This window comes from Setaria italica, chromosome VI (assembly GCF_000263155.2).
Source record: "Setaria italica strain Yugu1 chromosome VI, Setaria_italica_v2.0, whole genome shotgun sequence".
NCBI classification, from domain to species: domain Eukaryota; kingdom Viridiplantae; phylum Streptophyta; class Magnoliopsida; order Poales; family Poaceae; genus Setaria; species Setaria italica.
The window spans coordinates 28,477,342-28,502,966 of record NC_028455.1 but is presented as its reverse complement, the minus strand read 5'-3'; the positions used below and the strand labels follow the sequence as shown (position 1 = coordinate 28,502,966).

At 48.7% G+C, this 25,625-nt stretch overlaps 3 protein-coding genes and 1 pseudogene across 3 annotated transcripts; 1 reads left to right on the top strand and 3 right to left on the bottom strand.

Moving 5' to 3' along the window:
- Nucleotides 1-1,601, bottom strand: LOC101781798 (uncharacterized protein At2g39795, mitochondrial). The gene is made up of 2 exons (XM_004973488.2): nt 985-1,601; nt 1-342 (listed from the first exon to the last, which is right to left on the bottom strand). Exons 1-2 carry the CDS (start codon nt 1,521-1,523, stop codon nt 183-185), a joined length of 699 nt encoding a protein of 232 aa, XP_004973545.1. The 5' UTR covers nt 1,524-1,601; the 3' UTR covers nt 1-182.
- A 705-nt stretch (nt 1,602-2,306) lies between these two features.
- Nucleotides 2,307-3,096, bottom strand: LOC101781396 (annotated as a pseudogene).
- A 10,183-nt stretch (nt 3,097-13,279) lies between these two features.
- Nucleotides 13,280-16,816, top strand: LOC101783025 (wall-associated receptor kinase 2). Its single transcript, XM_012846852.2, has 3 exons — nt 13,280-14,231; nt 15,122-15,280; nt 15,705-16,816. Exons 1-3 carry the CDS (start codon nt 13,280-13,282, stop codon nt 16,688-16,690), a joined length of 2,097 nt encoding a protein of 698 aa, XP_012702306.1. The 3' UTR covers nt 16,691-16,816.
- Nucleotides 16,817-21,736: 4,920 nt separating this feature from the next.
- Nucleotides 21,737-23,490, bottom strand: LOC101780988. Its single transcript, XM_004973487.2, has one exon. The coding sequence runs from the start codon at nt 23,275-23,277 to the stop codon at nt 22,024-22,026; it is 1,254 nt and encodes a 417-aa protein (XP_004973544.1). The 5' UTR covers nt 23,278-23,490; the 3' UTR covers nt 21,737-22,023.
- Between the last annotated feature and the right edge of the window lie 2,135 nt (nt 23,491-25,625).

The window sequence follows — 25,625 nt, the reverse complement described above, 5'->3', positions numbered from 1 at the left end:
TTCCCAGGCAGAACCCCTGCTTGTATTGGTAGTAACTAGTACGTGCAGACAGTAAGATTCTTTGCATATCTGGCACCCCCAAAAAAAACCCTTCAAATAATAATAGTAATGTCAAAGTGCCAAGATGGTGGTCATATGGCTCTAAATGCCGTAAAACATACTAATTAATCTAACACAAATGTTCATTGTTTTACGTGATATTCAACATTCTTCAACCATCTGATAAGTTCAGTATGCTCCTTGTTTTCCATGTACGCATGCAGGAACGCGGCAAGATCATCATTAACTCCTCTTTGCTCCAAGTAATCTCGCACTGCACTTTGCATCTCCTCATCTAACTCACTGTTCACCAGAACAAGCAGAATGATCAGTATACCCTCCACATAAATGAGAGGAAAAAACGGTCTGTTTCATATTGCCTCTAATGAAGCTAATTGGTGGCAACAAAGAGCAATTAAATCAAAATGGCCATGAACCATGTGCTAATATGTTCCATTCTCAGCTTTGCTTGCTACACCCTCGTCAGCAGCAGCGCATAATTGCTGTGAAGAACGGGACTTGTGAAAAAAGGACCGAAATGACAGTTTTGGTAGTTCAGGGACTAAATTGAGCCTACGTTGATAGTTCAAGGACGATAATGGCTATTCCGCCAATAAATAATTAGTCCTTGTGTTGCATCTAACAAGTTAGCACCACACCAGTCATTCTTCAAATGAAACACAAACTTGGGTATTTTTCACAGAATTTTCACAACATTTTCTTTTGCAAAACAAAATGCAGTCACAATTCCTGAACATGAATTTGGAAAGGAAAGGGATTTCGACCTTTCCCCATCCCAAGTATTTCACCTATTTCATGAATGATCACACCATCTTTAGTTCACTAATAACAAGAACAAAGCACATTTTAATCACTGGCAAGATGAGTACCAACACGCAAGCAAAATTTAGAGATGTTAGTCAATTCCCATCTACATTGTATCACCTGAATTGGCGGCCGACGTACTGCTGCAACGGCACAGGCCCGCCGCAGCGGACGGGGAAGACCCTCTGCACCTCCATCTCGTCGGGCCACGCGGAGCACTCAAAGTTGAGCGCCACCCCGGGCCGCGCTGCCTTGGAGACCTCGACCTTGACGGTGATGTGCAACCTGGGCGGGCCGCCCGTGTCCGCGCCCGAGCGGGTGGGCGGCAGCGCGCCGTCGACTAATGTGGCGTCCACCTTGACCTCCTCTTCCTCCCCCTCCTCGGCCGAAGGGAACACGCGGCGCAGGCGGGCCCACTGCTCGCCCGGGCGGTCCTCGACGGCGAAGGGCGCGGGGGGCGGGGGTGCTCGTGGCGGGGTCGAGTTGTCGAGAAAGGAGATCTCAGAGCGGACGGAGCGGAGGAGGCGGTCGATGAAGGCGGACCGGCGCATGTCGGAGATGTAGGTGCGGGACGGGAGGAGGCGCGGGGGGCTGGGGGAAGGGAGCGGAAGCGCGCCGAGGTGGGGGCGCAGGCGGAGCAGCCGCCGTGCCAGCGCCATGGCGATGCTCGTCGGCGGCGGGGAGTCGGAGGATTTTGAGGGGTTTTCCGGAAGGGAAGCGTAGTAGACTAGTGGAGCACGGGCAGCGGGCACAGCCCAGTCTATTCAGGCCAGAATGGGCCAACGAGCTTGCTCTGATGGGCTGTCTTCGGCTCACCCAGTAAAAGGGGTCCAGTGAAGAGTTCCCACGAATCGAACCCACCAGTATAGTGGACCCGTTTTTATCATGGCAGCCACGGTTCGATTTTTGGTCAGCCACGGTTCGCCCGCCGAAAGATCCAACGGCGAGATTGCCGGACATGGGCAACGACGATGCTGTGGCCATCGTACAAAATGGACGCGTGAACTGTGTCAACATAGCATGTAACAATTGCTGTCAACAATTCCTAAGAAATAGCAATAACAGTCCAGCAACAACTACAAAGTGTCATTCCTGTAGCATTTGCATCCAAAAAATGGGGAAAAGGATTTATGTCTAGATCAAGGCTGCTCTTCCAATAGGGAGGAGGAGGCCTGAAAAGCCATTTCCAGCAATCCAGCTATGTTGCTACAATGGTAGCACCACTGACGATCACAGGGACAAAGTAAAATTTTCTTCTTAATAAAACAAATTGGTTGATATGAAGATGCTCTTAATAACAGAACAGATTCAGCGACAAATTATGGTTCCTTTCTACGAATGAGAACAACATTTAACTCGGATACTATGGAAATCAATGAAGAAGAATTGCCTAAACTTTGCTCACCTTAAGTGGAAATAGTTTATTTCCTCCCTAGAGTTCCTCAGCGAAGTTTCTCCTTCATAGAATGCTTCTTGGCAGCCTCCCACACCTTTTCAAATTGGTGGTGTGAGTGTTGCCATGTACCGGTTTGCGGGGAAAGGTGTCAAGTCAGGTACCATAGCAGCAGCTCGCAGCTTCTCAGGGAGCACAGCAATGGCCTCTTTTTTTAGTGTCAAAAGCGATGACTCTGCTGTTTGCCTTGCACGGTGTCGCCGCATTAGCACATAACTGTATTCTTTGGTAAGTTGCCGACCATCCTCGATTGTGAGCTCATACTTGGGGATTGCCTCCTCATCAACCAGCCCAAGACTTATATAGTCAAGTCCAGGTGGACCCATCAGCACATGCCACCCCGCCCCTCCCTCCCACCCCCACCACCAGTGGCTTTAGCTTTGGCCTTGGCTATATCAAGCTCACACTGCCTCTCCTTGGAGATAAGTCCAAGCTCCAAGTGTTTGGCCTCACGAAGACGCTCTTTGGGAGACAAGTGCCTTAGGGGAGTATGGGCATTTGAGACAAGACTGTGAAATCTGAGTAATGCGCTCCATGGCCTCACGACAACCACGGCCACCACCTCCCCCACCAGTGGAAGGCGTCCCTTTCTTTGCTCCGATGGAGGAACGCTTCAAAGGCTGACCTGCTTTGAGCTTAGCCTTTTCTTTGGCTGTGCCACTCATTGGTGCACGCTGTTGAAGCTGGTGATGCTGACTAGTCACACTAGATGCTAGTGCAGGGCTTATAGTTAGTGTCTTGAGACGCCGAAACATGACATTCCGTGCACTTGAAGCCATTCAACTACCTTACCTGCATGACTCAAAAATATGTAACAATTTGACATTTTCTTTCTTTTCTTTATGTGGAACATACAAACATATAAAGTTTTCATGCAGATGGTCAACCAAACAGAGCGTGTAGGATCAAAAACAATCAAGCAGCAACAAACGAATGCTAAATACAATAAGATATGCTTGAACCACATAATGGAACAAGCAATAGAAAAACCCAGTACTTTGTAGTAATTATTCCAATAGAGAACAAAATGTGAGTAAACTCACACCAGACATACCAAGTATCAAGCAGCATTTCTGACTCTATTTTTGGTCAATGGATGCTAGCTTTTTAGAAACTTTTATGATGAGTGCGCTTCAGCTTTGAGTGAGACCTCACACATTGGCATTACCTTCTAATATTGAGTTGCATGCACCAACCAGTTCAACCCAAAAGCTTAAACTGATGGGAAAAGGTGGGCAATTCACTTATACTCCAACACTCCTCCTCACGTGCAGGCTCCCTCAGGCCACATGTGGAAATTGGAGTGGGCTGCAATTACTTTATTTAATCGTGCCTGCCAGGATTCGAACTCGAGACCTATAGCTCTGATACTATATTGAGTTGCATGCACCAACCAATTCAACCCAAAAGTTTAAGTTGATAGGGAAAGATGAGCAATTCATTTATACTCCAACATCTAAGACTACACCCAGTTTCATTTAGCATCAACCGTCAGGCATCAAATCACCATTGTGGTGGTTGGCAACACATTATTCAGTTGAAAAGAAAGTTTGCATTTCCAATTCCACCATCCACATCCAATAGTTGAACGCAGCATATATCGAAATTTGGAGAAAAATAACAGGGTTTCAATACCTCAGTCGGACTGGAGGAAGCTCCTCTGGGGGTCGCTGCAGCAGGGCCTCCGGCGTCGGCGTCACAGGCTCTCCAAGGTCGGTCCGGCGTCGGCGTCGGGGTCATCGATGTCGGTGTGTAGCGGCGCGCCAAAGAGGACGTGTAGGTGGGGTTTGGAAATGGAAGAGGAGGCAAGTGGAGAGGGAGGAGGGGTGGCAGGAGCACGTGGAGCTGTTGGTGTTGGAGGGAGGGAGGTCGGGAGGGTACGGCGGCGAGATGGGGATTGGAAAGGTAGAGAGCCTCGACCGCAGGCAGGATCGGGACTCAGGAGATTGGGATCGGTGTGGATGGCTTGGCCGGAGTCGAACGAGACGGAGAGTGGATGCGGCGGGTGGGTTTTGGGTTTTGCTTTTTTAGAGGCGGTTTTCGGTTTTGTTAGGTGGCTAATTTTTGCAGTGTAAGGCGAGCCAGCCCAGTTTGCTTGTCGCTGCCATGGCCCACGTCCTATAGCTGTGTCCTGACTCCTCTTAGTGCATATCCAAAAGTGCCAAAAAAACACTCCCAATAAAGCCCGTCTCGGTGGGAGTTTTATGGAGAGTTTCATGCACATTAAATTTCATACTACATCAGCAATTTTGCTGACTTGGCAAGGTATTATGAAGAGAGAGAAGGAGTTTCATCCCCATGACACTCAACAGGCACAGTTACTTAGTTCTTAGTTTTGGTAGCAGTGCAATGAAACTGTGCACTGAGAATGGACTAACTAGTTTTGTAGGGTTGAAAACGGACGGGATAAATCTCGTCCTGTCCCGTTTTCCACATTTGACCCACCTGTTTTCGTATTTACGGACAATTGCGGGCACGGGATGGGAAGCGGGAGAGGGTCTATCCCACCTGTTTTTGCGGGATTCCGTTTTTAGCCGGGATGAACCCGTATTTCATAAATTCGGTATAGACTTAATATGCATTAGTATGTACCTAGCTCTAACTCAATACCTTATGGCCTAAGAGGTCATGCTAGTCATATGTTTTCTGAAAGATAATTAGCGTAACAGTACTTAGAGGTACCAAAACATGGTTGGCAACTAGCGAGCAACAAAAATCAACAACATCATATGCATGCATACTAAAGTATGAGTTCCTGTTTATGTACCTGGTTCCCACCCATTTTCGTAGTCCCGTTCATCCCACTCCCGCTACCTTTCCCGGCTATTCCGGAACCGGCCCCGTTTCTGGTGAAAAAGGTGGTAACAAAAATAGGAGAGTAGTTTTCCCACCCATTCCCGTCCGTTTTCATCCATATAGTTTTGGGTACAAAGCTAGAAAATAGCTCTCCAACAGTGGTCCAATCAGCTGCCCAATCTTTCCGCTCACCCAAAACAGGAGCTCCACAGGGCCAGATTTTTGCCAGCGCTCTGCACTCCCAATCCTGAAAATTGCCGCCGATGCCCGCCAATTCTCTATTCCCATGCATCTCCCCACGCGTTTCCCTCCCCGCACATGCCATTTTTTCCTCACGCCTGACCCTCCAATTGAGTTGCCGTTGCACGCCAGCCCTCCTTCGAGGGCGCGTTCAGCTACCGACGCCGCCTCCAATCCGTGCTGTTCAATCACCCCTCATTCCGTCTGTCCAGATCATCGACTCCTCAGAATCGATGGAACAGGGACCGTCCCTCCCTCCGTCCATGGCGCCGGCACCTCAGAATCAATAGTGCAAGGGGTCGTCCCTCCCTCCGTCCACGGCGCCAGCTCCTCTCCATCTGTAGCGCCGCCTCCCCTTCACCCAGGCTACGCTCTCCCTTAGATCGAAGTTGTGCCCATCCTTTAACTATGGCAGGTTGCTTGATTCCCCCATCTTTTTTTAGACCTCTCCACCTTTTATTTATTCAAAGTTATAGGAGTACGAATTACAAACACCATCCACTGGTGTTAGAAACCACACATGTCTACTGACCTGACTATAAATCAAGCTCCTAGCCAACGCATGTGCATCAATGTTGGATCTTCTGCTTTCGTGCACAACCTCAACAGCTTCGAATCTTCCTCTCCCTACATTGATCTCCCAGATGATTTGTCCATAGCTGCCAATGCCAGCCCCTTGGAGATTCTTGACGACACTAGCACAATCACTCGTCAGCCTGAATTTCTGAATGAGTAGGTCGCTTACTAGTGCTAGGCCTTCCCTGCATGCCAGCGCTTCTGCTATCTCGGTATCTGTGACCCCCTTCAGTACCATAGCTGATGCTCCAACAAAAGTGCCAACAGCACTTCGCGCTACTACCGCCACTGCTGCCGTGTTCGAGTTTTTGGACATGGCCGCATCAAAATTGATTTTAGCAAAACCATGCGGAGGGGTATCCACTTTGAAATCCGTATTTGTCCTAGTTGTTGTTACGACTTTGGGTCTGATTTCAACATCTCCAATTCTGTTATAAACTGTTCAATAAAATAATGTGTCAAGAACGGACTTTGGAATATATTCTCATGAATTGCCTTGCACCGTGCATGCTACACTGCCCACAATCTCACGACCACTCGTATAAGTTTATCATGTGGCAGTACCTCCATCACCTCCTTCAGCCAACCTTGAGCGTCTTGATTCTGAGCCTGACCCAAAACTTCTATAATATCATCGTGTTTCAGTGCCCAGACACACCTGGACATGTTACATTCTAGCAATGAATGTCTCCATGAGTCCAAGGCTCCACAAAAACCACAGCAGCTATTCGGAGCCATGTTCCTGTGGTGGCGCACGTCACATGTTGGGATAGAATGGCGAGCAAGCCTCCACAAGAACATACGAATCTTTGATGGCACCTTGACCTTCCATAGGTCAATCCATTCCTTTTCCACTGCGTGTGTATCCGACCTCCCAGCTGTGCTATCCAAATAAGTTGTTGTAGCTCCTTTGTTGCGTACCAACATTCTATAGGCAGATCTGACAGAGAAAATGCCAGTCCGCTCGTAATGCCATGCCTAGAAATCATCCCTTCCATCTGAGCTAAGAGGGATATTTGTGATAACTTCTATGTCTTCCCTGATGTCTGATCAATGAGATCACTGACTAGCTGCGGAGGATTAGTTCTAATGCAACACACATGACGTAACATGCAGTTCCTTGACAGCCAATTCATGCTCCAGATATGTGTTTCCTCACCATTGCCAATCCTACGAATGATCCCTTGCTTGAGTACCTCTTTGCCATCAACAATTGCTTGTCACACCCTTGATGGTGACTCACGTACTTCAGCATCCAAGAAATCTTCATAAGGAAAGTAGACTTCTTTAAGGATTCATGCACTAAGTGAACCTGGCTCTTGCATAATTCTCCAAGCTTGCCTCACTAGCAACGCTAGATTAAACATTTCAATGTCCCTAAACCCCAGGCCACCTGCGCATTTAGGTTTAGTTATGTGATCCCATGCTACCCAGCATGTTCTACGTTTCCCTTCCTTACTCCCCCACCAAAATCTTCAAAGCAGCTCGTCAATATGTTTGAACAATCCTCTCGAGAGCTTGAAGCAAGACATGCAGTAAATCGGTATAGCTTGGGCTACTGCTTTGATCAATACTTCTTTCCCTCCTGATGACAACGTCTGCTCCATCCAGCCCTGCACTCGCTTCCACACTCGATCCTTCAGGTACTTAAATGCACCATTTCTTGAACTACCTACATCGGTAGGCATACCTAAATATTTATCACTTAGAGCTTCATTATTAACCTCTAGAATATTCTTTATTTCTGCTCTTAAGCTGCCTGAGCACCCCTTAGCAAAGTGTATAGATGACTTGTTCATATTCACTTGCTACCCTGATGCCTTGCACTACACTTGTAACACATTCTTAACTTCCTCTGCACTCTCCCTATTCGCTTTGAAGAACAGCAGGCTGTCATCCACAAAGAGTAAGTGACTCACCACCGGAGCTGATGGAGCCACCTTGATGCCATTAAGTTGCATTGACTGAACTCATGATTTTAACAGGCATGAAAGGCCCTCTGCTGCCAATAAAAAGAGGTAGGGCGAGATTGGATCCCCTTGACGAATACCCCTTGAGGGTTTAAAACCTTCCATCCATTCACCATTGAAAAGCACCGACAATGAAATCGTGGTCACCATTCTCATAATTGACACTACCCAGATTTGGTGAGAACCAAGCCGTATCATGACTGATGGTAGATAATCCCACTCTACTCGATCATAAGCTTTCCTCATGTCCAGCTTTAGGGAACAACACCTACTATCTTGAGCTCGCTTCTTCTTCATAAAATGCATGCACTCATAAGCTGTAATGATGTTATCTGTGATCAGTCACCCAGGGACAAAAGCAGATTGCTCTTCAGCTATAATTTACGGCAATATTCTCCTCAATTTGTTTGCTAACACCTTGGAACCAATCTTGTATATCACATTGCAGAGACTGATCAGTCGAAACTGACTAAGCTCTTCTGGCTGACCCACCTTGGGAATTAATATAATGCTAGTATTATTTATGCTTGATGGATCATCTTCTTCCCGCAACACCCTTAAAACAACTGATGTTACTTCCTCACCACATAGATCCCAATGACACTAGAAAAAATGTGCTGGAAAACCATCCGACCCTAGTGCTTTGGTTGGAAACATTTGGAATAGAGCAACCTTAACTTCTTCATCGCTGAAAGGCAGGAGTAACTGACTGTTCATCTTTGCTGTGACCTTAACAGGGACCGTGTCTAAAACACGTTCCATATCCTCTGTCCTTTCCAACGTATACAGATCCTTATAAAAGACGGATGTCATAATTCCCATCTCCTTCTCATTTTCTGTAAATTGACCATCTAGCTTCCGCAGCTTCACTATCTTATTCTTCTTTTTTCATTGACTTGCTCGCAAGTGAAAAAACTTTGTATTCTTGTCACCGGCCGTAAGTCACAATTTTCTCAAATGTTGTTGCTACATAATTTCCTCTCAATTATGCAATTCAACAATTATGTCTGATATCTTGATCTCTGCATGTGATGGACCGGTCTTAGCTGGGTCAGATCACAACCTCTCAAGGTCCTCATTCAACTTCTTTAGCTCTTGTCTAACATGGCCAAAAGATTGTGTTTCCCATACATCGAGGCGTCCACATATAGCAATCAATTTTGCCTCCAGCTCCTTGAGCGTGCTCGCCTTGCCCTCACCTAGCCATGTATGTGCCATCATAGGGAAAAAAATCTTGATGTGATTCCCGCATTAGTTCATACCTGAATACTTTCTTCTTCCGTCGTCATTGGCAGCAATTAGTATTATATCCCCACCTCAGCAAGATGGGATCATGATCTGAAGCCGCTGCCGTAAGGTGACTCACTCGCGCCAACGGGAACCTCGTACACCAATCTGTAGTGGCAAGAGCACAATCCAATCGCACACGACAGAACATCCCGCCTACCACCTTCTTCTCGAAAGTCCAGCTGGGCCCTTCATAGCCAAGGTCATAAAGGCCGCATATATCCACCATCTCCCTGAACCCTTCGATCTGAGAACGGTTGCACTCTTGGACTCCATTATACTCGGACCTGTGTAGGACTTCATTAAAATCACCTATACATACCCAGGGTAAGGAAGATGTCGCTTTGATAAATTTGAGCATGTCCCATGTCTTGTGACGTTCTGAGACCTGCGCCTCTCCATACACACATGTCAATCTCTATGGATCACTCCCATCCTCCGTTACAATTGCATTAATATGGTATTGGGAGAACGGTAAAATTTGAACTCTTGTTTTATTATTCCAAAAAATGCCTAATCCACCACTGTGGCTAGAACTGTTTACAGCAAATGCATTATCAAAACCAAGAGTAGTTTTCAGACTCTCCACTCATGCTTTATGAACGTGAGTTTCTAAGACACATAGCACCGAAGGGGCAACCCTCTTCGCTAACTCGCAAAGTTTCTTGACTGTCGTGGCGTTGCCCAAACCGCGACAGTTCCAGCTAAGGCAACTCATTGCTCCCGGTGGTCCTCCTTCTCAAAGTCTGCCATAGTTGTGTTTGGAACCTCCTTCTCACTCTCTATGAGTTTCTTTTGTTTCTTCTTCTCTCTTGGTGAGATATACTTAGGAGGAGGGGGGAACCCATATCTCCACTTTGTTGCTCGGCTCTGCTGTCATGGAGAGTTGCTTCTTAGCTAACACTTCCCTGGACCTGCCATGCTTCTCCTCCATGGGTTTAACAGGGCTAGTAGCAGTGTCACTAAGTTCCGCATCGGTTCCTTTGTCCAAGCCTACTTCCTCTGACGCTCGCTTCCTCAACCCCAAACCATCGTCCGATCCCACCTTCTTCTTCATCCAGACTCCTCCCCATGGATACGAGCCCCAGCCACCTCGGCCTCTGCCTCTGCCCCTCGCCGGGTGAGCTCCACGCTCTTCTTTGGGTTGCTCGCGCTCCACACCTGTGTTCCCACGAACCCTAGGAGTTACTGGATGCCACGTCTTTTCGCCCGCTATCATCCAGTTGCCAAACTAGAGATCTTCCTCTATGTATTCCCCTGTGCCACACTCTAGATGAACATGCCCCATAAGATCACAGTGCGAGCAAAACTGAGGAATCTTCTCATATTTGATTTGTATCAAGATGTTGTCCTGCCTCTCCGGCGCTAACGTGAAAAATCTCAAAAGCGGTCTTGACGCTTCTAGATTAACCCTCGCTCTATGGAAGTCACCTCCACCAATTGATTATGGCTCTCATCTCTACCGTTACCAAGCTGCCGATCTTGCTCGCCAGCTGCTTCAAGATTGATTTCGTGCAGTACAGATGTTGAACTTTGTGTATCTAAACCCATGCAGGAATCACGTGAGGCAAAACAGATGGAATTGCGGTAGATCCGTCGAATTCTTCAAGCATTAATGCACACCGCGGAAAATCCATGGTCCTTTTTCCATTATCCTCTTCCAATCACCTAGGCAAAAGGCTTGAACGACAAATATGTTCTTCCCAATTGGGCGAAAAGTCACCTCAAGCGCTGTATTCCAAGCCGATCTCATGGTCGGCATCAACGAAGCTTCACTGAATTCTTTGACCGTCAGGAGCTTGGCCGCCGCCATCCACTTGACATTCGGCAGGCTCTCCCTATCTTCCTTAGCTAGGAACACCCCCTCCTTCTCCGACTCACTGAGCTTCAACTTCTGCAGTAGTTCATCAACATCCGCATCGATCCTCCTTGCCTTCCCTTTAGATGCATTCGCCACCATCCTTCCACCTGGAACCCTAGATCACGTTTCCCTTGACTGGAACATGCCAAGGTCGGGCAGCTGACTATGTCAACCCCTTTATCAACCCGAGCAGTGTTGATTGGGCCAGATCGCAGCAGGATTCCGATGTCAAAATTTTCCGCCGCCAGTAACACCGACAGAGTCATCCAAAACGCGCCGCTCACGCTAGATTCCCCTATCTACTGTGTCTCCAGGTAAAAGTGGACCGATTAGACTACTGGAGCTCAGCGTGTCTACTGGATCAAAGAGCTAGGGCCGGCAGAGTATGGAAATGCGGCAGTCAAGGCGGAGAGGCGGCGATCGAGTAAAAGATCGTGAGATGAGGAATAAACGCTGATAGAAGGCAGCATTGGTTAGATCTTTTTTTAAAACTTAGCGTTGGTTAGATCTCCCGTGAAAACAAAATCAACCTAGGCCCACCTCTTGATGATGTGGCACCATTTAATTTTTTTGGAAAAGTATTTTTTGAGCACTGTTTGAGAAGGTGATTTTTACTCCCAATATTTTTTGGCAAGGTCTCAAAACTAGTATTTTTGGACTTCATCTTTTGGGCACTCTTGGAGATGCTCTGTGAAGCACTCCCTTCGTCCAAGAAAATAAGTTATTCTGCGATTCAAAATTTGTGCTAAAAAACAAGCCCTTATACTCAATTTGACATGTGTGCATGTGTATGTGGGCATGCAGCAGTCAATTAGTGTTAAATATGGTTAATAAATAAGTGCAATCGAGATCATTCTACCTCTTATTAATCTGTCCTAAAATTATTAGGATGGCTTGTTTTTTGAACGGAGGGAGTACATTATCCAAATGGCAAAATTACCCGTGTCCCCCTCTTAGTGCAGTACATTATTACAATAGGCCATCTTATGCAACTCTGGTGCACATTTTCCCTTTGATTCTATCCCTTGATTGTTTCTTTTCCTACTATACAATGGCCAAGTATCGAGGCAAAAAGATGCTATAGTAGTGTTTCAAAGAGTTCTCGACTCCGTAGGAGTGCTCACATTTTCTTATATTTGTTCTAGGAATCAACTGAGATCTGTCGTGCGTCTGTATTATGTGGAGAGAGAGAGAGAGAGTAGAGAAAACAGTAAGTACCCTCGTGTAACACGGACAAGCATTAACCATGTTGGCAGAATTTTCATCCGGATCCTCCCTCACCTTCGCTTCAAAGTTAGCCTTGGCAAAAGCTTTCACTAAAAATACCGTGTGAACATGTAGCCGCCTTTAAGCAAGTTGAGGGAAGACTGGCAAATGAAAGTAAAGACCTTATGTACCGGGTCAAATGCAACATAAAGTAGCTAGGATACACGGTGATCTTGCTCACTAATGGTTAGCTATATAGATATAAAATTGCATTCAGTGGCTTTAGTTGTTGTCTTTGATGCCGGCCTCTCATGACATAACTTCATTTGTCGGACTGAAAAAGAAAGTCCAATCATCATACGGACCGTCTGATACCATACAAGAAACCAACAAACATTTGTGGGGTTTTAAACAACAGGTGGAATTGTCAAGTCAAGTCTTTAAAACATGATCAGAGGTCTCTGTGGCGACTTCTTATGTTCCCATTTACCTAATGACCTAACTAACATGGCATAATTAATGAACTGACAACGATAGCCCTCCAGGCATGCCATTCTAATATAACAACCGCAGCTAACAATGACAAAGTGGCTTTATATAGCATGATTAAACTACAGTAGCTCGAAAAGCTTTGCATACGTTCACATCCCAACACTATTGAATTCAAATTTTTTTTTAGTTCGCGAAGTGTTACTCCTCAAAACCAAAATTTATACACGATAAGAGGCTTGCTAATTAAGTCGGTGCCTATCATCGAATAGAGATAATTTACTTTTTGTTATTCTCGTTTCTGATAAACAGAACTGAATTTTAAAGGCTTTATCATGCATACTAGCTATATTGAGATACTTTTGAGGACGTACTTGTAGTTGTAGTGCTAACCTTACGTAACTTACCTATATTAAATTCTACTAGTATATCAACTACTGTAGCAAAAGACAAATAAATATAAAAAGGAAGAAATCAAAACGGAGCTGTTGATTAATTACTCCTTAAGTAAATGAAGTGAGGTAGCTATTGGGTATGATGTGGACTACTGTCAGTGGCGGCAAATCAAGTGAGACACCAGCTCAATCGATCAACAAGAGCAAATTTGTGTTGATGGCCATACGCTTACTGCCATGCCTCCTCCTACTGGTAGCAGCATTAACGGCCGCCGCCGACGCTGAGAGCACCACCACCAGCTGCCCCGACAGCTGCGGCGGTATGCGCATCCAGTACCCCTTCGGCATCGGCGCCGGCTGCTTCCGCAAAGGCTTCGAGATCGTCTGCGACGGCGGCAGGCCGGTGCTCGCCGGCGCCACGGCGCCCATCCCGGTGACCCACCTCTCCATCAGGACGGCGGGGGTCCGCGTGATGCTTCCCGTCGGGTGGGAGTGCTTCAACGCCTCCGACGAGGTGCGCGCCTGGAGCGACGGCGACGTGCGGCTCAACCGGGACGACGCCGACGCGTACCGCGTCTCCAGCGCCCACAACCAGCTCGTCGTCCTCGGCTGCAACACCCTGGGCTACATCCAGGGCCAGCGCGACGAGGGCAACGACTACTCCTTCGCCTACTACACCGGCTGCCTCTCCTTCTGCAACGACTCCGGCAGCGCGGCCGACGGCGCCTGCGCCGGCGTCGGGTGCTGCCGCGTCGACGTCCCGCCCGGCATCACCGACAACAAGATGAACTTCAGGGCGTACAACCACAAGGAGAGGCTTGGCTACAGCCCCTGCGACTACGCCTTCTTCGTGGACAGGGAGAACTACACCTTCCACACCGCGGACCTCAGGATGGAGATCAACCGGACGATGCCGGTGTGGCTGGATTGGGCCATCCGTGACAACCTGACCTGCGATGAGGCCAAGAAGGCGCAGGGGTACGCCTGCGTGAGCTCAAACAGTGAGTGCCACAAGTCGTTCAACGGACCTGGGTATGTCTGCAACTGCAGCATGGGCTACGAGGGCAACCCCTACGTCGTTGATGGTTGTACCGGTAAGTGCGTGTGTAAAGAAGAGGAGGGATGGTGAACCGCGCTATAACAGCTCATCAGAGACTAGGTTTTTCTCTAAGGAACCAGCTCTGATGAGTGACGAGTTCATTTGCTATTTGGGATTTTTGTGGTATACTGTTGCAATATATAGGTTCTTTCATTGGAGTCTGGATTTATTGAAAAAATTTTACAGGATTAGGTTATGCTTTGAACATGGACTCAGGGAGGGTCCTCTAGCTAGGAAATTCTTATTTGAACAGTTTCCAATCCCCTTCGGTTTTTTTTTTCACTACAACCACAAGCATGCAGGTTTCTCCTGTTCACGCTAAGAAATTTATCCAAGGTTCTTTTTGCCATCATGTAGTCATATGTCGACAATATCCCAGATTCTAGAAAGTAGCACGTCTGTTACGTTGTGACGGTCTCTAACCAAACCTTGGTAATATTGGTTTTATACATTTTATTTTGTCCATTTTTTATTGTTTTGTCGGTAAGCTAGTTAGGCATGAACTGTACCAGTTTATAAAGCAATTCATCAACTTCATTTCAAAATATTTTTCAAGAGCATTTCTAACTTTATGTCAAGTTTTACACCGTCCACTCTAGTCTCTACTTCCTCCGTTCCAAATTATAAGTCATTTCAACTTTCTTGGAAAGTCAAACCATATTATGTTTAACTAAAATTATAGAGAGGATCACAAAAATTTATGGCACCGAATAGATATACTATGAAAATATATTTAATGAAGAAACTAATGGTACTGGTACTTATTTGGTATCATGAATATTAGTACTTTATTGTATAAATTTGATCAAACTTGAGATGCTTAATTTGGGACGGAGGGAGTACTTCCTAATTGGGGAACACTCACAACTCACCGTTTCTGTACAGATATCAATGAGTGCGAACGTCAAGAGTATCCATGCAGAGGTGTTTGCCGGAATACGTTGGGTTCATATGAATGCAAATGCCCCAGTGGTTTCCACAGTGCTGATCCGTTTAAAGAGCCTTGCAACCTCAAATTTCCACTTGGTGTAGTAATTGCTTCAGGTACATATGTGCCATGCTGCATATACATTCTTTTGATATACAAGAAACTAGAACATCATATCATTTAAGTATCATCATTGGAAAAATGTTTGTTATCATAAAGTTTGTCCCACTGTTTTGATTGTACGACCTGAAAAAAAAACTATTGCTACCATATCCAACCTTGAAAATCTATCCATGCATGTATCATTCTAGCAAGGATAACTGACATTCACTGGAACATGTAAGTTCTTATATATACATGCCTAGTTCAGAAATCAGAACAACCAGGGACAGAACTAGATAACCTCCATGTTTCTTAAAGCTATGGTATTTAGGTAAAGTAATTATTATAGCAAAAGTAGGCAGAACTCTATTAAATTTGTGCTGGTTAGTTAGAAAAGTTGTATAATCAGTAGGTTGTATATTTTTGCAATTTATGTAGGTGCTGCTGGTTGTCTGTTCATAATATCGGTTGTGGTGTTCGTCTGGCTCCTTCGCAAAGAGAAAAGGAAGACCAAGGAATATTTTCAAAAAAATGGGGGTCCTACGCTAGAAAAGGTTACCAAGATCAAGCTATTCAAAAAGGAGGAGCTGATGCCAATTTTAAGAAGTAACAATCTTATTGGAGAAGGTGGCTTTGGTGAGGTTTACAAGGGGCTTCTTGGAGATGAACCGGTAGCAGTGAAGAAGCCCAAGAATGTCAATTTGGCAGACCAGTTCACCAACGAAGTTATAATTCAGTCTCGAGTCATGCACAAGAACATTGTCAAGCTCATTGGCTGTTGCCTAGAAGTCGATATCCCAATTTTAGCCTATGAGTTTGTGCCGAAAGGCAGCCTTGACGACATTTTGCACGGCAGCAGGGAGCCCCTGGACTTGGACCAACGTCTGGATATTGCTGCACAATCAGCTAGGGGTCTAGCTTATTTGCATTCAGATACCATCACAACAATTCTACATGGTGACATTAAACCAGCTAATATCCTTTTAAGTGATGACTTGGTACCAAAGATATCCGACTTTGGTATATCTAGGATGATTACCGTCGACAAAAAATACACGAGAAATGTCATTGGTGCTGTGAGCTATGTGGATCCAGTATATCTGCAGTCAGGAAGACTAACGAGTAAAAGTGATGTCTACAGTTTTGGAGTCGTGCTCCTAGAACTCATCACAAGGAAGAAAGTCACGGATTCTAACAACTTACTAAGGAACTTTATCGATGCTTACACAAAGGACAAGAGAGTGATTGAGCTTGTCGATTCAGAAATTGCAACAACGGAGAACATGGAGCTTCTTCATAGTCTGGCTGGAATGATTGTGGAGTGCCTAGATCTTAACATCGATCAAAGGCCGGAGATGATAGATGTAGCAGAGAATCTTCGCGCCATGCTGAAGGGATCACGGAGCAAAACGAATGAGATATGATTTTTTTTCCTGTGGGTTTGGTGCATGATACAGTTTGAAAGTTGTACAAGAAGTTTGGAAATGAAATTGTAATGCAGTAAACTGCCATATCTCCAAAGAAGGAAGTGAGGCGGTTTCTATTTGAAACAAAGGAGTAGTGCTTCCATTTTCACGTGCGCTTTGCCCCCACTCGCTCGCTTGTTAATGTTGTAGCTCTCCCTCGAGAAGGCGAAGAACGGTGGCATTACAAAATTTAGAAGTGTCACTGTTTATCGTGGAAAGCTTGAGGAAACTCTTGCCGGTCGCTTTTCAAAAGAAAATGATCATGATTGTTGATTCAGCCATATTGCCAACAAATAAAGAGCTTTAAATCCCAACATAGATTTGTAATTCGGTGGAAAACACAACTCTTCCGGTTTGCTGGAGAACGCAACTCGACACACGACGCACGGATAGCGCACAGCGGACAAGTACACTCCCAGCAAGCAACTGTGCTGGAGCAAAATCCCGCACCACGCGCGCGCCTGAAGCTGCAGTGATGTGCAACGCGTGCCCCACGGGGATTCGGCACCCGCAGCGGCTGCGCCTGCGCCGCGCACAGGTGTCTACTCGTCGTGGACTAGTGGCCGCCTCTCCCCGCAACGCAGGGGGACGCCGCAACGGCAGCCGAGCCCGTCGTCTTCCATGTCCTCCCCAACCTCCCCCCAGACCCCCACGCCCCGCCTCCGCCGCGCGGGGCACGGCAGGGCGCAGCGACCGTGCCGCCACCCCCCACGGAGTCACGGACGCCCAGGATCCACGCGCCCGCATCGTTACGTCGGTCAACGGGTCAAGCTCGCAAAGCCTAGAGACCGCTTTCCACACGGCTGGAAAGCAGCACGCCGCTGCACTGCTCGTTCGGAGCTCCGGATGAGCCGGACTACGGCTACGGCGGCACGGTTGACCAATGCTGAAGGGTGAAGGGAGACCAACCTGAACTCTAACATGGTCCAGCTACTTGGTTGACCAATGCTGAAGTGACTCTGACGGCACGGCTGCTCTCGGCTAGGCACTGAAGATAGTGACTCGTTTCAGTCCGTCATTCCGGCGTCACCGGGTTTTCTAGGATGCAGGGGAAGATACCACGGCCGGACTCGTAATTGATCGGTCGATTAACCGATCGGCCATGACCAGACGTAGTCACGCTGGTGAGCAAGAATAGTTTCCGGTTTTCCTCTTGGCGAGTCATGGTCAAAATTGAGAAGTGGACCCCAACATGAACTGGGCCTGCAGTCCTGCAGAGCGCGTATGGTGCCCGCAGCAACCCAAAAACAAAGCCCTTGTTTACTTCCTAAGTTGGGAGGTGCCAAATTGACATTTTGCCATAAATGCGACACTGTAGCGTTTCGTTTGTATTTGTAAATTATTATCCAAATATTAACTAATTAGGCTCAAAAGATTCGTCTCGCAAAGTACAACAAAACTGTGCAATTAGTTTTTGATTTCGTCTACATTTATTACTCCATGCATGTACCGCAAGTTTGATGTGATGGGAAATCTTCTTTTTGCATAGTGTCAAAGTTGGGAGTTTGGAGGGAAGTAAACAAGGGGAAGCTAAATTTAGCCTTTGCTTGGTTCAACAACAAAAGATTAGAAAAGTAAAGTCTTGTCATTTGAGTTTACTTCATATAATTTTGGTGGTCCAAGTTGGTCAATTTAGGCCAAAGCATACTGACCCGATTTTGAATGCCGAATTCCGGTCTGGTTTTTTTATTAGGGTTTAGACACTTTACTAAAGGGCTAAAGCCGCTGCTGCTGCTACTACAGCTACGGCTAATTGATTGGTACACACAGCGATATTTCGGTTCGGTGTATTCGGTTCGTCAAAAATTCGGTGTACAGAAATCAGACACCGATCGGTGTTGGGCAAAATCGAAAACCGAGCACCTCGGTGTCGGTAAATTCGGTTCGGTTTTCGGCGGACACCGAACTTCCACCGAAGTTCATACATGGCCGCAAGCAGTTCGTCAGTTCACAAGATTGCACCCATACCCAACGCAAATCAGAAGCTAACAAAATTCGCATGTTTCACAAGCTAACAAATTCACGATTCACAAGCGATGAAGCCAGCAAGCTTTCATCTCACGATCTCACTTGAAGCCAACAAGCACGGAGGATTTCCCTGGCCATGCACCCGCGGACCCCACCCAAGCGGCCAAGCCTCCGCAGTGCAGGTGCTGTTGTACTTCGCCGCTCGCACGCGGCCTTGGCTCGCCCCGACGCCGGCCGCCCGCCTTGTGCGCCGCCACCGTCGCCGGAAGACAGATGGGGGCTGGGAGATGCTATGCGGCTAGGGTTTGGAGGAACGGACAGCACTGGGCCTGTGGCTGCGTGTTTGTTTGTTAGCTTTTTGCTGGTGGGCTGTGTGCGGTGTGGGACATGGGCCGAGGTGGGCCGAGGCCGAGGTAGGTGACTACACAGGACGGGACGCGGTGGGCGCTGCAAGTTCGGTGTCTTCGGTTGTTCGGTGTGCACATGATTGAAAACGGAAGCCGACACCATAAATCGGTGTTCGCAGAAACGAAAACCGAAGCCGAAACAAAAAAAAACGACATTTCGGTTCGGTTCGGTTCGGAATTTTTTCGGTTTCGGTTTAAAAGTGCCCACCCCTAGGTACACAGATTCGCTTTTTGAGCGGGTGACGAAAGAAAAAAAGGAACAAAGCCATGGAGACACGTAGTGGTTCACGTTTATTTTAATTCAAAAAAAGTTCACGTTCATCATTTGGGTGGACTGGCTTCAAACTGTCCAGACTGTTATCCCCCCTTGCAGTTTGGTTGGTATAGTATCCCAAGCTCTTTTCGATCCCACAAAGAACATGGCGCCGCCGGCGCCGGCCCCGCCATCTCGTCCAGATGGAGATGATCAGCAGCGGGAAGCCGCCGCCGCGTGGCATGCCGACCAAATTTTATAGCTTCTCGCTCTGGGCGACTGTCCCTGACGGTGTTGCGACGGATGGCTGACAGCCCGACACGACGCACGAACGGGCAACAAGGACGAATGCTCTCTCTCTCTCTCTCTCTCTCTCTCTCTCTCTCTCTCTCTCTCTCTCTCTCTCTCTCTCTCTCTGCTGTGTGTGTGTCTCTGTGCTGTGTGTGTGTGTCTGCAAGCAAAACACGTCGCACGCAGTACGCTGTACGCGTGGTACCAGCCCCGAGTGCGCGAGCGCGAGCCCGGCGCCCCCGGCCCGGTATCCGGCACACACCCCGCCCAGCCACAGGTAGCATGACTGCATGAGCGGCGGAGAGACGGGGGAGGGGGCCGACTGGCCAAGGGGATCTTCTCTCGTTACGTGCCGCGGCACGCTGCACGCAAGGGAGAGCCATCCCTCACCCGTGAACCTCCTGATGCCGTCGCGTGCTCGCGTGGCTGACGGCTCATCTCGTCCCCGCCCGATGACGCCAGAGCACCGGGCCCCCCCAGTCCTCAAGCCCAACGGCTCCAGCAAAGCGCGACGAAAACGACAGCTCCACCAGGGGCCGTCCCCCCTCCCGCACCCGCCCTCGCTCCCCGCGAGCACGCCCTCGCCGTGCACTGCCCAGCAGTCACCTCTCGTCCTCCCCCCGCCGACCCCCGCAAAAGCAACGGGGCAGCGTGCGCGGGGCACCCGAAGCCGGCCGCCGCGACCCGCACCTCCCGGAAGCCCAAGGCACAAGCTGCGTGCCCCCAAGCATACGGATCGCTGCGTCAGCCAGGCGCCCCCCCCCAGCGCTCGCTGTCGCTTCGCTTCCTCGGAACCTAGCGACAAGCTGCGGAACTGGAAAGCACGTCGCGACGCGCAGTTCGTTCGGAAACCGCCTCCAGCTTTCCGTAGTTCCCGTTCCATGTTCCAATCAATCAGGGCCGTTTCAGGCTTTCCGCAGGTAAATCCAGAATGATGACACTGCCTGCGTCTTCACAGAGCGGTAGGGGTATTATAATTAGTGGTGGCAGCGGACTCACGCTCGCCTGGTACGTGACGGGAAAGGGAGCTGAGCGCCTCAAGCTGAACTTAATGCGGTTATTACTTGAGTGATCATTCTTGAGTGGCTTTGATGGTAAGGTTTTGTTTAGTTTCTCTTTTTTCCAATTTGACACTATCTAAAAAGAAGATTTCTCATCACATTAAACTTGCGGTACATGCAGTACTAAATGTAGACGAAATCAATAACTAATTGCACAGTTTTGTTGTACTTTGCGAGACGAATCTTTTGAGCCTAATTAGTCAATGTTTGAATAATAATTCACAAGTACAAACGAAATGCTAAAGTTGCGCATTTATGATAAAATGTAAACTTTGCCACTCCCAATTTGAAAACTAAACAAGATCTAAGGTTGTTCTACAGGAGTACTACTAGCCAGTAGACTGGGAACTAAACAAAGTGGTTCGGTCAATCATTCCGGCGTAAACAGGGCATCGTGGCATGTAGAACAAGGAACCACGGCCGACGCGTATTTGATCGCAAGGTTACCCAATCGGGCGTGGCAAGAACTAGTCATCCCCGTTGCAGTCAAAACTGAACCGGGAATCCTGCCTAAACAATGATTTTCACACATGATAATGTAGAGAGCTCTGCCGCCCATTATAATTACTGTAACAGAGAAGAAGATGGCCGTCCGTCCGTCCGGGTTCAAGGCTTCCAAGCCATTGCCACCGGAAAACACAGCCACTTCAGTGGCGCTTGTAGTTGCAACTAACGCAGCTGCAGTGGAACGAACTACCTAAAAACAGGATGGATGCTTAAAAAGTATAGCTAATGATAGCAAGACCACCAATCATAAACTGAAGACCATCGATTATGTTAATTCGAACGTCACGATCATAACCACCGGTGCTTAAGATCTAACACCCATGATTAAGGTCTACTAGACAATCAGGATGGATACTGCTGCAATGCAACAGCTAATTGATCGATCGATAGATTCGCTTTTGAGCAGGTATGTATATACATATATACTCCGTATATATCTGTGTGTGTGTGTGTGCGTGTGTGCGTGTGTGTGACAGAAGAGAGACGCAAAATACGACGCTGGAGCAGCTGTCGTTGGTTGATCAGTACGGTAAACTGACTGCAATCTGTTCAAAATGTCCTAAATCTGATCCATTCATTAATCTATCAAGAGATGCGAATTTTGCTAACAATGGAAAAAAAATCAACACTAATTGCTCACTTCACTCAGCAATGGCGCTACTGTAATCCAATTCCAAGCTCAATTTCAATCCCTCAAGGCTCTAACTGCACAAGAACATCGCAACCTACTACAACAATCCGGAGAAAATTTACCATCACTGCAACCAATCCGAGCAGTGCCGCCGCCACCGCCACTCGCCGGTGTTAGCTCTTCCAGGCGTAGATCAGCAGCGAGAATCCGTCGCCGCGCTGCATCTCGGCCTCCTCGGGGCTGGCCCAGTCCATCACCGTGGAGCCGCTGGCCCACGACGCCGTCGAGGACGCCACGGACGCCGACGACGACGAGCTCTCCTTGGCGAACCTCCGCGCTCGCCCCTTCCTCCGCTCCCCGTTGCTGCCCGTCTCGCTCCAGTCCCGTTGCCCCCACCGCGCGAGGTAGCCTCCCCAGACGCCGGTGCTCCTCCTCACGGCCTTGTCCGGGGAGGGATCCTTCCCCAAATCGGCGTCGCGCTCCTCGCCGCCGCTGGCGAGCTCGAACCGGAAGACGAGCACCGCGTGGGCCTGCGCCTGCGTCGAGGCGTCCGCGGGGAGGGGATCGCGCGGGGGGAAGAGCCAGTTGTGGAGGTCCCAGGAGACCTGGATGCCGTCGCCGCCGCCGAGGTCGACCCGCTCGCTGCCGCGGAACTTCCAGCGCAGCCGCCGCACGTGGAGCACGCGCTCGCCGTCGACGGAGACCGACATGCCGACGTCCGCCCGCTCCTTCTCCTTCTTCCGGCCGGCAGCGCCCTTGTCCCTGCCGCGGCCGCGGGCCACGAGATCCACGGAGATCTCCCGCTCCTTGCCCTGGACGGTGACCCAGGTCGTGTGGCTGCGGCCGCGGCCGGCGCCTGCGTCGCGCAGCGAGACGTGCTCCCGTCGAGAGAGGAGGACCGGGCGCGGGCCGGACGGGCGCCGCGCCCGGGTCCTACGGTAGGCGGCGTCGGGCAGGTCCCCGGCCGCGAGGACCATCTCGCCGTCGACGACGACGGCGGCGAAGAAGCCCGAGGAGGGCTCGGGTGACCCCGAGCCCGGGAACCGCGCGCGAGAGAGGTCCCACGCCAGGTCGACGAGGCGGTCCCCGGCGCGGAACCGCCTGGAGCCGCGGCGGCGCCAGAGGAGCCAGGGGCGGACGCGGAAGGCGAGGGTGGTCTCCTCGTCGTCCGCGTCGTCGTCGAGGTAGCCCGCCCCGAACGCCGAGGAGGAGGAGCCGCCGGGCGTGGAAGGGGGCGACAGGCGGAGCACGGCGCGGAGGGAGAGCCCGAGCGGGGCGCGGGACCAGGAGAGCGCGACGAGGCCGAGGTGGGTCTCGTAGACGGAGGTCGCCAGGCTGGGCCCCGCCGCGGCCCCCGTGCCAGAGGACGGCGCCCCCGCCGCCGCCGCCGCGGCGCAGCGGAAGCACGCCGCGATCGGGCCGGGCATCGCTGGCGCGGCCGCGGGCGACGGCGTGGCGCGTCGGATGCTGCGAGGAGGCGAGAGCGAGAGGCGAGTCGATTGGAAATGATGTGTGCGCTGGGTGGGTCGCGGTGTGCGAATCCAAGGCGTCGCCGTGTGGGCGCGGCGAAACCAAAGAGGAGGGGGGGTTGTGGCGTTCCGCGAGTTGTGAGCTCGGGTTGCCGGCTTGCCGCGGCACGTTCGCCTCGACAAACAAACATATAGGTACGTCTCCGTTTGGACTTTGCAACCAGCCATTTCGTAAGAACTCGTAGGATTTTTTTTCGATTTTGGGAGCAAATAGCAATTGAGAATTAAGAAGTTCACATTGCAATTGAGAATTAAGAAGTTCACATTTTAAATTTGGACGTGGTTAAGTTGGGCTGTTCATTCCGTTTACTCAGCTATATCGGTAGGTTTATTCAGTGGTTAGAAACTTTGGCTTTAACAAATTGGCAACCTAACATGGCGCAAACAACATCATAATCGACAAGTTTAATTTCCATTACTCTGATTTTGGTTTTTGAGTAATCGGGGAGGGAAAAAATTACAACTTTTTTTCAATTTAGAAGAATTAGGAATAGATATTTACATCTTGGATCGGGATGTTGTGAAGTGTTTGGAAATAGATGGATGGGCTTAGCTAGGCTACAGTGACAGCGATAGTAAGCGCTAAGCATGGACAGTTGGGGTAGTATAACGAGGGCGGTGCTAGTGGTAGGTCAGTCTTAGTAGGGCAAGGTTCACCATCATGGTGATATATTATATAATAGATAGAAATTATAGTGGGCGTGATGTACTTAGGAGTATGAAAATATCAGGGGAGTAAATAGCTACAACATCAATGCTCAAGAGTATCGCCCGAGAGAAAAGGGAAACCATTGCTATACGTGGCACTAATCAATATTGAGCCATATTCCCTCCATCCCAAATTAATATTCGTTTTGGCTTTTCTAAATACATGATTTTTGCTACATATCTAGACATAACATATATTTAGATGCATAGCAAAATATATGAATCTAGAAAAGCCAAAACGAATAGTAATTTGGAATGGAGGAAGAGCTAAGCCAATTCTTAACTCAACCTAAAACGAAACTAATCGCGTATTGAATGAGCACCATCATAGTAGAAGTTTGTAAAAATCAGCAACTAATGCCAAACATAGGGTGGGTGATTTTGTGCAGCCATCTTAATAGAGACGAATACAACTTTGGCTGAAAAGATAATAAACAAAACAACGAAATGCAAGATAAAGGATATCGGTACTTTTTCAGAATATGCTAATAAATCCACTTTTTTGTATTTAGCAAGGTTGTTCGGTGTTCGATTTTGACATTCAATCAAATTGGTGGTTCAATACAACACCACTTCAAGTAAATAGATTGGTACTATTCAACAGAAATACTATATTCGTTTAAAATTGTAGGTTCATAAATATTATTATGCACCTACACATACGCTATATTTAAGTACATAGTAAATTAATTTGAGAGCATTCCTTGCGCTGATGTGCTCTACCACCAACTTGCAACCGAATTCGGCAGTACGAGGATACGAGCGTGGCTAACCGTTTTCCTATTTTTGCGTGCCTAATTCCCCTGCCTCACAAAAGCGTTCGTTAAACTAGGCATGGCACTAGCCACTACTCGGCACTAGCACAGGGGGGAAGACCCAGTGGACCCCTCCTGATCTGCTGTGCTGTGCAGCTGTAAATGTCTCAGTTTTGGCCCAGCCTTTGCGCGCTTTCCTTGCTGGACGAATGGAGTGGAGTGGTGGCCACTGGCCACCGCGCTTTTTTACCCCCAATGGCCCAAACTTGCCAGGCTAAACGTGGTCTGGACACGTCGCTTTGGAATGGAACCGAGCAGAAACAAACACTCACACGGTCAGATACATGGGTACATCAAATCATCATCTGTCAGCAAATCATCGTAATCGTGGCGTCATCAAATCATCATCTGTCAGCACGGCACGAGCTTGGGAACCATCAAAATGTCGTAATCTTTGCAAGACTAGAAGATCTTTTCTTTGTGGAAAGTGGTGAAGTGTTTCGGAGGCTTGTATGCGCGTGAGGTGAGGTACTGAGGTCGACAGAAAGCGCCTTTTCGTTGAGCTTTGGAACGGCGACCAAGGAGCGAGGACCGGCAGCGGTCAGGTCAGGGTCGGGCAGTCGATTCGGGCCATCGAGCCATCGACCGGCCCCGCCCCTGGCGCGTTCTGCTGGAGGAGTACGAGAGCGACGGCTAGGACGGGGCCAGGCATTATGCCTTGCATACCTAATACAACCACTACATCCCATCCTTCTTGGTTCACGTGTTAAACAATGGTGAACT

Excerpts from the sequence above, each read along its gene's own strand:
- LOC101783025 (XM_012846852.2), top strand. The coding sequence starts at position 13,280 with ATGTGGACTACTGTCAGTGGCGGCAAATCAAGTGAGACACCAGCTCAA. Across the intron at positions 14,232-15,121 it reads CGTCGTTGATGGTTGTACCG|ATATCAATGAGTGCGAACGT; the intron begins GTAAGTGCGTGT and ends GTTTCTGTACAG. Across the intron at positions 15,281-15,704 it reads TGGTGTAGTAATTGCTTCAG|GTGCTGCTGGTTGTCTGTTC; the intron begins GTACATATGTGC and ends CAATTTATGTAG.
- LOC101780988 (XM_004973487.2), bottom strand. The coding sequence starts at position 23,277 with ATGCCCGGCCCGATCGCGGCGTGCTTCCGCTGCGCCGCGGCGGCGGCG.
- LOC101781798 (XM_004973488.2), bottom strand. The coding sequence starts at position 1,523 with ATGGCGCTGGCACGGCGGCTGCTCCGCCTGCGCCCCCACCTCGGCGCG. Across the intron at positions 343-984 it reads TACGTCGGCCGCCAATTCAG|TGAGTTAGATGAGGAGATGC; the intron begins GTGATACAATGT and ends TCTGGTGAACAG.